Consider the following 14,096-nt stretch of genomic DNA (forward strand, 5'->3'; position numbering starts at 1 on the left):
TGATACTGCTGATAATAGTGGGGCTCCTTCTTCATGTATTTTGGGTAGTCCATATATGGAGAAGTCTCTTGGATGAGGGACGAAACGTCTACTAGTTTTTCTTCAACCAAGTCCAGTTGTCCTTGACCTCAACCTTTGTTGGACTCCTGCTTTATACTTCTACTTGACTATATTTCATAAGAACTATTGCAGTTTTTATTTTACTACATTTGATTTGAGGAAGGTACTTTACATTTTAAATAAAAAGACAAGATTATAAAATATAAGGCTTAACATTTTTTGGCTTGTGGCCGCACACGAAAAAGCAGCGCATGCTTGGGGCTCTCCTCACATGGTTTTACTGCTAATCTTTTAAAATATGTAAAATTGTGTATTGAAACAGCAAAGATTAAAGTAAAAAACAAAAGTGAAGTTGAAACTGAGGAATTGAACCTCCATTTTAAACACAAACAGCCCACACACCCATGCACTCAATGTTCCTGCTGCAGGCTGGGTAATAGCTTTTCTGTCATCTTGTGGCTGCAGGAGGAAACTACAACTAAAGACCACACAAATGTCACTGATAAAATAAACTTTATTTGTAACAAAGACGAGAGCCGAACATTTACCAGCAGCCATTCCTCCAGTTTTTCCTCACAGCAGTCCTGAGCTGAGTGCAAATGTTAAGGGCTCTCGATGGCTGCTGAAGTCACTGGCAAACATCATGACGGGTAGAAGTTTTCAAACATCGGTTCAGAAACAGAGAAAAAAAATTCTTTAGCTTCTTCGTTAAGCATTCTGGCTGTTTGGTTTTTTTTGTTTGTTTTACCCCTTTACAGTTTAAACTTGCATTAAACCTGATGATGACTTTTATGAACAGGCAAAGCAGACAGCCACTTGGGGCCTCAAGAGCTGGCTGACCGTCTCAAATTGCAGATCCCCCACTAAAAACGTCTGTTGAAATGACATCAACCTGAAAATCTCCCTGCAGGGGCCCCACTTCTTGGGGTTCTTGTCTACCTTTTACTGTTATATTATCAAGATGTGTGTGTGTGAGTTGGCACCATCTTTAGAGATGTCCTATGATTACACACACGCTGTTTTGCAAAAAAACTTAAGATTCCCGAAAGTATTTATATTTTTTTTATTGAAGTCTTGCCAGTAGTATGAATTGATGCCTTGGTTTTGGCATGAGGGGTCAAAGGTCAGGTGAGCGAGGGTTTGGGTTCGTATTTCACTCTGTTGAAGTCATCGACTGTAGTTTCAACTGGAGGCTTCTTCCAGTATTCCTCCAGGCCCAACGCCAGACACAGAGCAATGGCCGCCATCTGCAAAACACACACGATGCTATTCATTATGTTTGGGAATCATGTGATATGTACTGTTATGCATTGCATTGCTTGTTTTCTCGTTGCATTTGACAAGAAATTAGCCTGGATGCCAATCAAAAGCCAATTCAGAATATTTGTAACCCATTTTCAAAACTAGATGACTTCTAAAAACTCAAATCTTGTTTTCTTTTGCCATTCAATGCTTTATTTCCAACATATTATTTTAAGTTTATCGTCTTTGTACAATTTTTCAGGATATGATGAAGACAAACAAGAAATAACATTTTAGCTGAAATCTTATGTTGAATCTTTTTTTATTGTAGAAACTCAAAGTCAAAACTCTAAAGCTTCCAGAAACCCTGCTAGAAACTCTCAAACACATACTTATCCAAAATCTCCTCAGCAAACTCTTAGCACTTTTGCAAACTCATCCGAAGTATATACTGTCCTCTTCAAACTCATTTTATACCTTAAATTATACCTCCAGAAATTCCTTTTCGGTCCTAGAAACCTATTAAACTACAAACTAAAACTTTGTACCTTTTCCAGATACATAGTGTTCTAGAAAGACATCCAAAACACGTACACTTGTATAATTTTGTAAACTATCAACTCTCTGACACTTCTGAAGAACCAAACTTTTCTAGACACACATAACATACAAAAACTCATAGGCTTTCATTAAGACTGGTTCAAGAAATGTAAACACTTCCAGAAACTCACTGTGCTAGAAACATTTCTACACTGAACAAAACTATAAACGCAACATTTTAGTTTTTGCCCCCATTCATCATGAGCTGGACTCAAAGATCTAAGACTTTCTCTATGTACACCTTTTATTGTGGCCAGCCTAAGGCACACCTGCGCAATCCCCATGCTGTCTGATCAGCATCTTGATATGCCACACCTGTGAGGTGGATGGATTATCTCAGCAAAGAAGTGCTCACTAACAGATTTTGACAGATTGGTGAACAATATTTGAGAGAGTGAAAACAAAAGTGTTGCATTTATAATCTTGTTGAGTGTAGAAACATAAACTTGTTTTTATCTAATCCATAAACTCCTAACACTTCAAAAAATGAACTGCGTGCAGAAAGTTAAACTCAAAGATGTAAAACTTTATGTTGTGTAAAAACTTCCAAAACAAACATTTACAAAAACATTTTGCAACAGCAACTCTAGAAACAAACTTATTTAGAATCTTGTAAATTTTTCCAAAAACCATGAACTCTCCAGTAAACCTTTTTCTAAATCTAGATATTATCTATGTAAAGTCTTTTAGAAACTTAAAATCTAGAAATTAGTATCTTCTGTAATTTTCTCCCTCTGTACATTGTCAACTATGTGTGATGCTGTTTGTTTATTATAGTTGATTGTCCAGACTTTTCCTTTTCATGTATTTAGTTCAGTTACTTTATTTAACCCAAGACCTGCCAGTTTGGCGCCTTTGTGTTAACTTGAGAAGGGAAGCTGTTAAATGATGTACCGTAATGGTGGCGAAGGATGAAATGATTCCTATTCTGAGTTTGATGGGGAAGCTCAGGTAACTCTTCAGGATGGGACCGCAGGGCTGCCACAGACAGATGTCAAAGGTCGGCATTCATAAAAACATTTTATCTACATTTGATGTACATTAGGCAAACATAATTTCCTCTGTTTACCCTCCACTGTTGAAAGAAAACAAAGACAAACACAGGGAGACTTATGCTGGTTTCACATTCAATGTAAATTACAAATTCAATTACTACAGCTGTATGATAACAAAGAAACAATTTGCTGTGATTTAGTTGCTATAAATGATGCCAAAATAACATGATGCTGATTTGTTAAAAATATTAAGTCATGCTTTGTCAGGTCTGTAAGCAAAATTATAATCTTACAACTTTAAAAACATTTTTCGAATGGAGTTTGAATCGATCAAGGCTGATCTATGCTAACTTCTTTCATAGTAAAGTACAACCATAGCTGGAATCAAGTAACACACACATTTTCTGGTAGTTCATCCTCGCTTACTTTTCTCTAAAGCCTAGTTCACACAACACGATTTTTAGCCCGATTTGCTGCTCGGCCAGCGTCAGGCTGTGATCTGGAGTAAATCGGCGATTGATCGGCGGTCGCCAGTTTTTATGTGTGAACTACTCGACAACTTGGCACATTGGCTTCTCGACACATTTCTGACACATCGCCGAGTCGCTCAGTAGCTCAGACGATCTCTGCTACCTGTGTGTGCTGATCCATTCTTTCACTCAAATTTTGTCTTTGTTACTATAAAGATAGAAATTATAAACAGCTGTTTCGTGTGTAGGTTTGCGTCATTTCCCGTTTCACATTTCATGTGTGTGTTCTTGAATAAACGTGGTTTGGAGACCAGTGTCGGGTGACTCCGCCGCTTTCAGCTTGTGTAGTGAGTGACCCCTCTAACCAGTCAGTCACGTAGTGTGAACGCCACGACTTCAAGTTGTGTAGTCTGCACAAGCCTTAAGTAGCCTCAGTAGTTCGCTGCTGAGAATTGCAAGTGAAAGTCAACGATTTAATCTCCAAAATACAAGTAAAAAGGTATTTTAATAAAAGTAATTAACTCAGAGCTCCTCCTGCTGTTAAGCTGCTCCGTTATCAGAGCAGAATCCAGTCAGACTGCAGGTATTTATTGGTCCAAATCTCTGGCACTGCCCCAGCTCTCTCCTCCAGAGCTCCCTGTAGCTCAGTAGCTTATCTGCGAGCAGAGGGTCTGTTCCTGTCACAGCATCACAGGAATTTCACGTTCGAGTTGAAAACATTCAACCCATGCGATGGAGCGTTGCACGGTCGTTCACATCACATTCCCTTCAGCCACCCAGTAGGAAATCTCAATCCACATCTTTGCATTGACTCTGTAAACATGCCACACTGGCATCACGGGGTGTGTGTGTGTGTGTGTGTGTGTGTGTGTGAAACCAGCATAAGAGGGTAGGAGGGGGTAAAAAAAGATAGAAATTGAGCACAACGAAGGGAGAAAGTGGGAAGGAAGAAAAAATAGGCATAAACAAAGAAGTAGTTTAAGAGTGTGAAAAAGAAATATGGAAGAAGGAAAGTAAGGAGACCATTTTTTGTTACCTTGGAGTGAACCCATAATTTATCTGTGAGTTTTGTTGTCACCCGGGAAATGTCACTTCCCACCATGACACAAGGCCCCTCTAAGCTGGAGTTACCAGTCTGAGAGCTATGAGAGAAGGAACAAAGCTTAAATCAAGACCAGAGGCATAAAAACATATTTTAAAAAACTTTTTTTTTTTTTACATTTTACTATTTTTTTGTCCGTATAGTGCAGGAGCCTAAGGATGTTGAACATTGAAACATTAAGTTGTAAATTCTAAAAGTTTTAAATTCTTCTCTAACTTGCAGACCTATCTAAACTCTTACAGAAATACCTCTAATAGCTCAAACACTTTAAGAAAAGCTTAAACTCTTCTAGAAATTCATCTTAAAAACCTAACTATGCAAAAAGCTTTAAAATATTTAGAAATATCACAGAAATATAATGTATCAGAAATATTAAAGAACCTTTTTAATTTGCAAAGTCGTACAAAAACTCAACACCTTTTATGAACTTCCCAAACCAGAAGTTACAAAGCATAAAGTCGATGTCTAAATTCTTGTAAAACCCAAAACTATTCAAGAAGAAAATTCTCTCAAAACCCCTTTGAGTAAATCAAATCATAGAAATGGATATTCTTCCCGAAGCTTAAGCACAAGGAAAAACTCTAACTCTTCTGGATATCCAAAAATTCTTTTTGAAATCTTCGTCTAGAGGTTCAAAAGCCAAAATTCAAAAGTTGAAAAATTTACTAGGAACTCTACAAGTTGCCTGGAAATGTGTGTATACACGTAAAATAGAGATGAAAAAATCCTTCTCAAAACTAAGAAAAAAATAACTCTTAAACTATAAGCTCGAATGCTCTTTTATTAACTTTAAAACGCCATTAAATCCAGAAATTCTTAGAGGTTTGAATGTTTTACCTCTGCTGCAGGTCGGAGGCAGGAGGTGTGCAGAAACAGGAAGAAGGAAGTTGATGTTCCCAGTCCTCAAAACTTCTCAAACCACAGCAAGAGTCCTGAGAAAGAGACAAACATTCAGACACTCACTAAAACACAAAGTCACGTTATCTTCAGTGATCTTCTGACTAGTCAAATAAAAAAAATTAAAAAACATATTTAACTCAGCAATTTCAAAACATCAATGATCACTTTGGATTTAAAACTAAGATTAAACTAAGACTTTTGGAAAGTCAGATGTGGAGTTAAAACTAAAACCCGCTTTTATTTCATCAGCAGAGAAATACTCTCCAACAGTCATGCAGGGATTAATTATTATGTAACTCTGTGCAACTTCCCTGTTCTCTGCTGGGAGTTCGTGTGTTTTGTGAGAGGATAAAATGTATTTGATTTATTGTTTTCAGCAGTTGTTCTGTGTAACGTGTGTTAAATTTGTGACAATGTTCTTCTGTTAATTTAAGAGACCTAAAGCTGGACTTACAGCACCAGCAACAATTTAAACCATCTTTCCCCGCTTGTGACAGACATGTTTCTCTAAATTGTGATCTTTTGATGTGATTCCTTCTGGATTAAAACAAGATATGTTTCATTGCATTCTTTCCTTTGCATTTCTTTGTCTCTTACCGAGGCCTGGAGTTTGTTTAGTTCACTCTGGATGTCACGCTCTGCTCTGTGCAGGGGAGTTACATTCAGAAACACCTCCTCCACTGCACTGTCCATCTGCACAACAGAATACAAAACAATACAGAGGAACACTGATGGAGAGTTAGAAACAGTAAAGACAGATTTTACTACGACCACAAGTTTTAGGCTTTCTCAATCAAAGGTTTACAGTTTGTAAAAATGTAGTTTTTAACCATTAAAATCAACCTCTAACCTGCTTTCAACATCCATATAAATACAATTTCTGCAATTAAATGTTTTGATTAAAGTGGCTTACTTGTCCCAAAATACTGAAATTTGTCTCCTAACTTCAGGTCAGTATTGCTTCCTTTTAGTAAATAAAAGTTCTCAAAGGTCCTGATTGATTCACTCAGCCCACTATACTTTTCTTTCAAGTTGGGAACACACGTCCAGATTTATAAAGACCGACAACGACAGTTATCTCACAGCGCTTTTCATAAAAGAGCAGGTCTAGACCGTACTCTGATACCACAGATATACAATGAAAAACTTGGAGCAGTTTGCAGCATACTTTTGTACCATTTTTAAGGTTTTCACTTGACTTTAACTACTTATATTTCAATAAAAACTGCAAAAGTGGTGGTCTTCTAAAAGGTTTGACTGGTACAAAGTTTTTGGGACAATCAACCTAATAAATGTGTAGCTGCTTTTTATGCTCTTGAAATTAAATGTACATGTCAATTCTCTAATTGCTGGTGTCATGAGGATTTTAGCAGCTAAAAATATGATCAAGATCAAGAAAGGTTTAACACTTTCACATTGTGGGCTGTGATGAACACTGCAGCCTGTAGGGGGCACCAGTGGCTGCTGAGAGGGGATTATACACTAATCAAGGGTGACTGAGACAAAGAGGAAGAGTTACCTGAGCTTGAACCTGAACCAGCGGCGAGGCCACAATCATCAGAGCCACAAACTCCACAAATATCAGAGCAGAAAACTGGAGAAGATAATCACAGGTTAGCTCCGCCCCCTGTGTTTTTGGACATATACTACTCATGTTGAGGGAACTCTCCTTCCTTTAGGGGAGAGAACGCAAGTCCCTTTTGTGTATATCATGAAATTTTTGGTGAGGACTTGGTTTATATGGAGGACCGATCCTGACACATTCAGAAATACAGAAATAAATAAATGCTCAATAAATAAATAAGCATTATTTCTGAATGTTTCAGGATCTGTCCTCCATAGGTTTAAGGTTAGGGTTAGGTTAGAAGCCAGAGGATTACATCTGAAAAAATGAAGAGTTAGGGGTTAGGCAAGTAGTGGTTATGGTTGGGTTGTCTTCAGGAAATAACCAGGTAAGTAATCAGGTTACATTAGTTGTTTTTTTTAACAAGTAATTTGTACTTGTACTGGATTACATTACATTTTTAAAGTGACCCTCCCAGCCCTGTCCGAAGTGATGGGAACATGAATGTGTGTGTGTGTCTCACCACCAACAGCAGAGTTTTGACGTCCAACGTCGCAGCACAGATGCCCAGCACAGACAAAACCATGGTGACCGGACCGAACACCTGCAGGAGCAGTAAACCATCGCTACTGGACAACTGGTCAAACAACTGGGAGAGAGAGAGAGAGAGAGACACTAAATGAATCCAAATTGAGCTGCATTTTATTAGTTTTTTCTCAATGTTTGGCTTCTTTAAAATTAATTACTTATTCTGATTATTCGAGCAGGAAAGTTTGTCCATCCAGGACTCCACAGATATAACACTGTCAGACTCCCAGTTCAAAACAAAAGGACCAAAATAGATAAAGCAGAACCTTCTTCTGTGTCAAAATCTGGCACCTACATTCCCAACAATATATCTCGTCCACCAATAATTCAGAGATTCGGGTATGTTATGTTGGTAGCAGCTAATGTAGCATGTAGCCTGGTGAGCTCACGTCTTTCTAACGCTACACCGACAGATTTGTTTCCTATTCAAACTTGTATCTTCATGACATCCCTTTACTTTCATCACGGACATTTATCAGCTCCTTCTGGAGACACTAAATACATTTGTGATCCGCCGTCCTTCCAGACTTCTGACTTGGACCATCTGGTATGCTTTCTGTTCCCAGAGTCAAATCTAAACACAGAGAAGCAGCATTAAGTTTTCATGCTCCACATGTCTGAAACAAACTCTGAGACTCCTCCGGTTGCCTTTTTTTGAGTCAAACTGAATAATTTTCATTCAGATTTAATTTTATTTTCTACTATTTGATCTGTCGAATAGCATTTTTTTCTTGAAATTTGTTTTGATCTTTTTTTATATTGCCTTGTCTTTCTTTAATATATTTTCATGGAGAAACATTTCGACATGAGTGTTCAATCACTCACTCACTCACTCATCATCAACCACTTATCCTGTGTACAGGGTCGCAGGGGGCTGGAGCCAATCCAAAGCCGGGGTATCGTAGGGTGACTTGAGTGTTTTGCTGTGAATAAACTATAATAGATTCGATAGGCTTTGTTTATCTATATTGTTGTGTACTCTACATTGTTGAGTATTTTGTGACTTTGTGTTTATTGACTGTCTCTATATTTATGTCCCATGTACACTTTATTTCACTTATTGCTATAAAGATTTAAGATTCTGACACCACATGAATGTACCATCAGTTGCAGTGAGCAAGAGAAGCTACGGTGGTCGACACACACACAGGCTTTTATCCTAAAGAAGACGTGTGGTCTTCCATTTGTCCACATTTCTCCTTTTCTTACTTCTAATAAACCAACTACTACTACCAGTACTACTATAAGTACTTCTTGTTCTTCTTTGTGCGTATTCAACGTAATGACGAAATGCACTCTTAACGTCCATGTAAGAGGACCTGCAGTGTGTGTAGATACAAATGGCTCATACTAAGGTAATAAATATGTAAGGTGTTTATACACCAATGAAAACATAGTTATGTATTTTATATTGCATTTCTGTCAAAGATCTTCCTAAATATTACACACTGGACCTTTTTAAGGTTAATAAAGTCATGGTACTGCTGCATTCACTTTCTACCTATTCAGTGAGTTGAGATTTTTGTCTAATGCTTCCTGTCTAATTTATTTATAATTAAATGATTAAATAAAATAGATTTTTGTGTACAGTAAATCATGTATTGACTAAAAGTTCTACAATGATTTTATAAAGTTGAAATAGACATATTTTTGGTTTTTCAGTTAAATCAGTGTCATTTGTTTCCCACTAATTTACTTTATGTGGAGATTAAGATCTTAAATGTTTATATTTTATTTATTTAATTAATGTCTTGTTCATATAGTTTAGCACTTATTTATTTCACACATCTGGTGCTGAAAAATAGACCAGCAGGCCGCACAGGACCATAAAACTTAATTTAAAAGCACACACAGTTACCTCAGCAACTAGCGTGTTGCCATCGATGGAGTAAAATCCGACGCCTATCATCACCATACCGGACACCTGTAGAGAGGTAATGAAGGAAAACGTTGGATTAAACTGCTGTAAATGTCGAGTTTCACAAAATGAGGAAGTCTTTAACAGCAGCTGCATTCCTCTGAAAATGTTCTGCTTCCCCAGAGAGACTCTCATCAGACTCCCATCAGCTGGGAACCCGTCTTCTGCCTGACAGTCAGAGTTAAAACTTTCACAAACACTCCTGCTGCACAGAAAAACTCATGAATGTCTTTAAGTTAAAGACGTTTCCAGGCTCAAGCAGCAGTTTTAGTAAATATTCTCACACTGAAACATTTTCTTGCAACTAGTTACTCCAGCTGCAGCGCTGCAGTTAAATGCAACAGCTAATAAAAAAATACTGATTTTATTAGACTTTGTTGGATTTTGAATTTATTTAATGCTGTCATAAACATCATACACAACACATTTTCAAAACAAGTAATAACAAAATAAAAGGGGGGAATTAAAACCTCAAAAAACACAAATTCTACATGTGATAAACACAAACTTGTATATGTAACACATCCAAGGTGTCCAAAATAAAGTGGAAACTGGTTACTAATTACTGTAATTCACTAATATAGTGTAAATAACACAGGAGCCAAAACAGGAAGCAGGAAAACAAGAGTCAGTAAACAGAAATCATGCCAATGGAATAGTTTCAGTGTTTGTGCAGCAGGACAGAAATTATTCGAATTAAAAGGCTGTTTTCCAGTTAGTTGTAATAATAATGACACGTGATAATTATATTAAATAAAGTGAACTTGAATCATTTATAGGCAAACAAATAAGTGGCTGAAAAAAGTCAAAGAATAAGGAGAGGAATGAGGGGATAAAGTGAGGAGAGGAAATATAAAAAGAGAGTGAGAATAGAGGGAGGGAAAAAGAGTAAATGAACTGGAAACCTAAACAAAGATTAACCACTGATTACACAGCCAAACACATTATTATGAAATGTGATTCATGTTTTTATGTAGACACACAGCATACAGTGAACAACATTTTTTGTTTTTAAAAAAAAGTCCATAAAATTGTTTTTAATGGTGACTCTAAAACACTTCTGCTACATCTCTGTACTGTAAATTTTTGTTCATTTGCTGACGTGTTGATACTGATATTAAATAATCAAACTTTATTTGTATAGCACCTTTCATACAGAATAGACCAATTCAAATATTTCTTTACACAGATAATAGCACAAATATAAACAGTAAAACAACTGGACAGTAATGGACACAGAAAATTGAAATTATCGAAAGTATGAAAAATAAATAAAAGTGAAATTTAAATTTAAAAATAAGAAATAAAAAAAACTTACATATTACATATACATATTAAACATGTAAAACAATAGACAAGTATTTTTTAATATTTAATAAGGTTAGTTTACAGGTAAAATTCACTTTCTGCAGTAAAATTTTAAATAAATCTAAAAAGTGCATCAATTTAAAGTGTAAAGCAGTGTGTCATCAGCATAGTGTCATCAGCAACATACTCTGTATAGATAAAAAATAATCTAAAATCGATCCTTGAGGAACCCCACAAGTTTTTTTTTAGAGTATATCTGTATAATATTTTACAATCTGATCATGATCATTGGTTTAATTATGAGGTGAACTATGCGAGATGTATTTAAAATGCCTAAACATTCTCACACTTCTAACCTATGTTCATTTCGACATGTGTTTTGCTAAAATTCCCTAGTTTGATACAAGGAATGTACAATATTTAACATGGTTAGTTATTTTCTCCTTTAATAATTTTCATTAAGGATACAAACATTGCTCTTAACGGATGTTTGTACAAAAGACTTTGTAAGTATGTGTAGATAATGTAAGTCATTTCAGGTTAGTTGCTGTTGTAAGATGTCGTAATAAAGGTCAAACGTTATCTAATCTGTACTGGATCACTTACCCCCCTACTTCCAGCACCCTTTCTCAGCACACACCCATCTTTGAACACAGCATTCATTTTGATCTCAACTACACACACAGACTCACAAGGTGAAAACAGTACCCGCAATACATACTCAAGACATCAGATTGTTGGGCAAGCAGTCTTAAAGTTATTAGAAAAAATGGAAATAGTGCAATTGTACAGTTTCATGACAACCTATCTGCTGATGAAGATCATGTGATATGATTGAAAGTTCTACATAAGGAAACAGACTAAATAACCTTCTGGTCAAATGAATGTTTAGTAGAAAACAATTAAAGCTGCTGTTTTAAAGTTGAAAAATGAATTTAAACCTTGATTTATGAAGTGAGAAAAAGTAATTTTCATTTAATTTGTCATCTATAAAACCTATTAATCAAAAGGTTAAAAAAAATACATTATTCAATATATAAGTATATTAGGGCTGTCACCGACTAAGGTTTTATATAGTCGAATCAGAATCGTCAAGTCCTGCCTATAGTTGAATCATGTGTGTTTTTGTGCACAGTGACTGTGAGCCGAAGCTAAACTGAAGCTTATTGTTGACCGTTTTCTCTCTCTCGCTATCTCTCTCTCACGCCCCTGCCATTCACCAGTCTTGTGCAGAGTTTTTGCCGTGCTGCACAACTGCATGCATGTCGCGGTTTCTCGAGGGTCTATTTCAAGTAGCGGCCGTTTAAAAATTATATAATATTCTTTGTGTGGTTCATCAACAGTGATAAATTATCCGAAAGTCCCGCGAGGTGTGGACAACTCAGCACAACACTGGTGAAGCTGGGGCTCCGTCTCTTCAGCAAGTGTTCCTCCACTGCCACCATACATGCGTACTGACGACCCAGGGTTAGGCTTATAATTTTGGATTTATTTACGCACTTTAAAAACATTTATTGGAATTTTTTTTTACATGTTTATTTACTGTATTAAACATTGAAATGTATATTGTAATAGGCTGTATGTTAACTTACTGGGAGAAAAGTGGTAGTACTATGTAAAGTCAGACTTTGAGCACCCCCATATCGCCAGAATGGAATGATCCTTGTTTCGCTGCGAAGATTCGACTGAGATTGACAGTCGAATCAGGCTCCGCCCATCAAAGCATCAAATCTTCGAATATTCGGGGTCAGCCCATATATATATATATATATATATGAATGCCCTCATAAATTTATTTTACCTCTATTAAACAAATTCTCAAGTTTTGTATTTTGCAAAAAGGTTTTACCAGTATTATTTTAAAATGCATTGCAAAAGGCAGTGCGGAATAAATATAAATAAAAGTTGTAAAAAAAAAACATGTTTTTTTCCAACTGCTCAACATCACATCCGTCAAAAGCAAACATAAACATGCTGTTAGCTGTTAGCGGTTAGCTTACCAGTAGCAGCACAGTGATACAGATGGCGAGCCCTCGCAAGTAACTCCTGCAGCGAGCCATGACTGCTGTCTGAGAGAGTCGAGCTAAAATAGAAACAGAGTAAAGACCAGAGCTGACCCGGAGAGACAGAGTGTGTGTTTGTGTGTGTGTGTGAGTGAGAGAGTGATGGATGTTGTTTAAAGCTCAAGAGTGTTTGGCTGCAGAGCGAAGAACATGACCAAGTTTGGAAGATCAGCAGGAGAGGGTGAGGAAGAGAGGAGATGAGGAAAGGAGATGAGGAAACAAAAGAGAAGAGGTTACGCCAGGTAAGACTTATATCTAACAAAGAGGAAAGGAAAGAAGGAAGAGTGATTGAGAAGTAGATATGAAGAGACCGAAAGAAGGAGGGAGGGAAGCGAGGAAGTGAAAGTATGATGAAGCTGAAAGAAGGATGCAAACAAGGAACAAGTGCATGGGAGGGGTGTCATTAATATAATAGCATGTTTATTTATACACGGGTTCATAAACAAAGTGCTTTGCAGCATAAAAACAAGTTGAAACCGCCTGACGTCCATTTCGCACGGCAGCAGTCAGACTCAACAAAGCAGCAGACGCCTTCTCGTTAACTACTTCCTCCGGCTCTTCCTCGTCTCCTCCCAGCTGGGCTCTGAAAACCTCTGATCAGATTCCCAACTCAACTGACTCCATTTTAGTGCAAAGGAGCTTCTGTTTAAGACTGCTTAAGGGTGTCCGAGCTTCTCACCTTGTCTCTAACACAGAGTCTCTGCAAAGGAAACGTGATCTCCTCTCAGCCACTTCAACAAGCTCATGACCACAGGTGAAGATTGGAATAAAGATCACTTTACATTATGTCCATCGTGAGTCTTTAGTCACAATCTTTGTCACATTCAACAACATGGATTTTGAGGCAAATCACAATTATATTGGATTACTGTGACGTAAATGGAGGGGGGAAAAAAACAGATGCACATCTTCCGTCACCCACCTCCATCGCTCTTTATTATGAAACCGCAGCAGAACAAGACACAAGCTAAGGCCTTAGCACCGACACTTTGTAAGTAAGACTTCAAAAGTGGTGTGAAGAGAAAGAGGGAACTACATGAAACACCCGTTGTGCAAAGTCTGAGGTAAACGTGTGTTTTAGCAGAAGCATTTTACATCATTCATGTCATATTTTGATTGTTGGGAGTGTCTGTACTAAAGCCTGTCCTTTAGTTACCGAAGCTCTAAGTCGACAGGTTGTGGACGTGTCCTATTGCGAGATCTAAGGCCACCATTTTCATTGATGAAAGATTCCACCACGCTCCATCTTTCCGTCACTCGTAAACAAGGTCCAGAGATACGTAAAT

The 14,096-nt window shown here is 37.1% G+C and overlaps 1 protein-coding gene across 2 annotated transcripts; it reads right to left on the reverse strand.

Annotated features, from left to right (window-relative positions):
* Positions 1–1,108: 1,108 nt before the first annotated feature.
* LOC119896107 (23 kDa integral membrane protein-like) lies at positions 1,109–13,164 on the reverse strand. 2 transcript variants are annotated; one of them, XM_038709591.1, is made up of 10 exons: positions 12,748–13,164; positions 9,380–9,445; positions 8,024–8,095; positions 7,457–7,582; positions 6,889–6,963; positions 5,967–6,062; positions 5,307–5,401; positions 4,404–4,509; positions 2,797–2,880; positions 1,109–1,307 (listed from the first exon to the last, which is right to left on the reverse strand). In XM_038709591.1, exons 3-10 carry the CDS (start codon positions 8,063–8,065, stop codon positions 1,185–1,187), a joined length of 747 nt encoding a protein of 248 aa, XP_038565519.1. In that variant the 5' UTR covers positions 8,066–8,095; positions 9,380–9,445; positions 12,748–13,164; the 3' UTR covers positions 1,109–1,184. The 2 variants fall into 2 exon arrangements, with proteins under 2 accessions (XP_038565519.1, XP_038565518.1); XM_038709590.1 differs by lacking the exon at positions 8,024–8,095 and having other exon boundaries at positions 12,748–13,161.
* Between the last annotated feature and the right edge of the window lie 932 nt (positions 13,165–14,096).

Source organism: Micropterus salmoides, unplaced genomic scaffold (genome assembly GCF_014851395.1).
Source record: "Micropterus salmoides isolate LMB-PRFRI ecotype aquatic unplaced genomic scaffold, ASM1485139v1 Ms_hic_scaffold_9, whole genome shotgun sequence".
NCBI lineage: Eukaryota > Metazoa > Chordata > Actinopteri > Centrarchiformes > Centrarchidae > Micropterus > Micropterus salmoides.

Coding starts and splice junctions, on each gene's coding strand:
- LOC119896107 (XM_038709590.1), bottom strand. CDS start 12,807: ATGGCTCGCTGCAGGAGTTACTTGCGAGGGCTCGCCATCTGTATCACT. Junction 2,881..4,403: donor AATTATGGGTTCACTCCAAG/GTAACAAAAAAT, acceptor TGTCTGTGGCAG/CCCTGCGGTCCCATCCTGAA. Junction 1,308..2,796: donor CATCCTTCGCCACCATTACG/GTACATCATTTA, acceptor TGTGTTTTGCAG/ATGGCGGCCATTGCTCTGTG.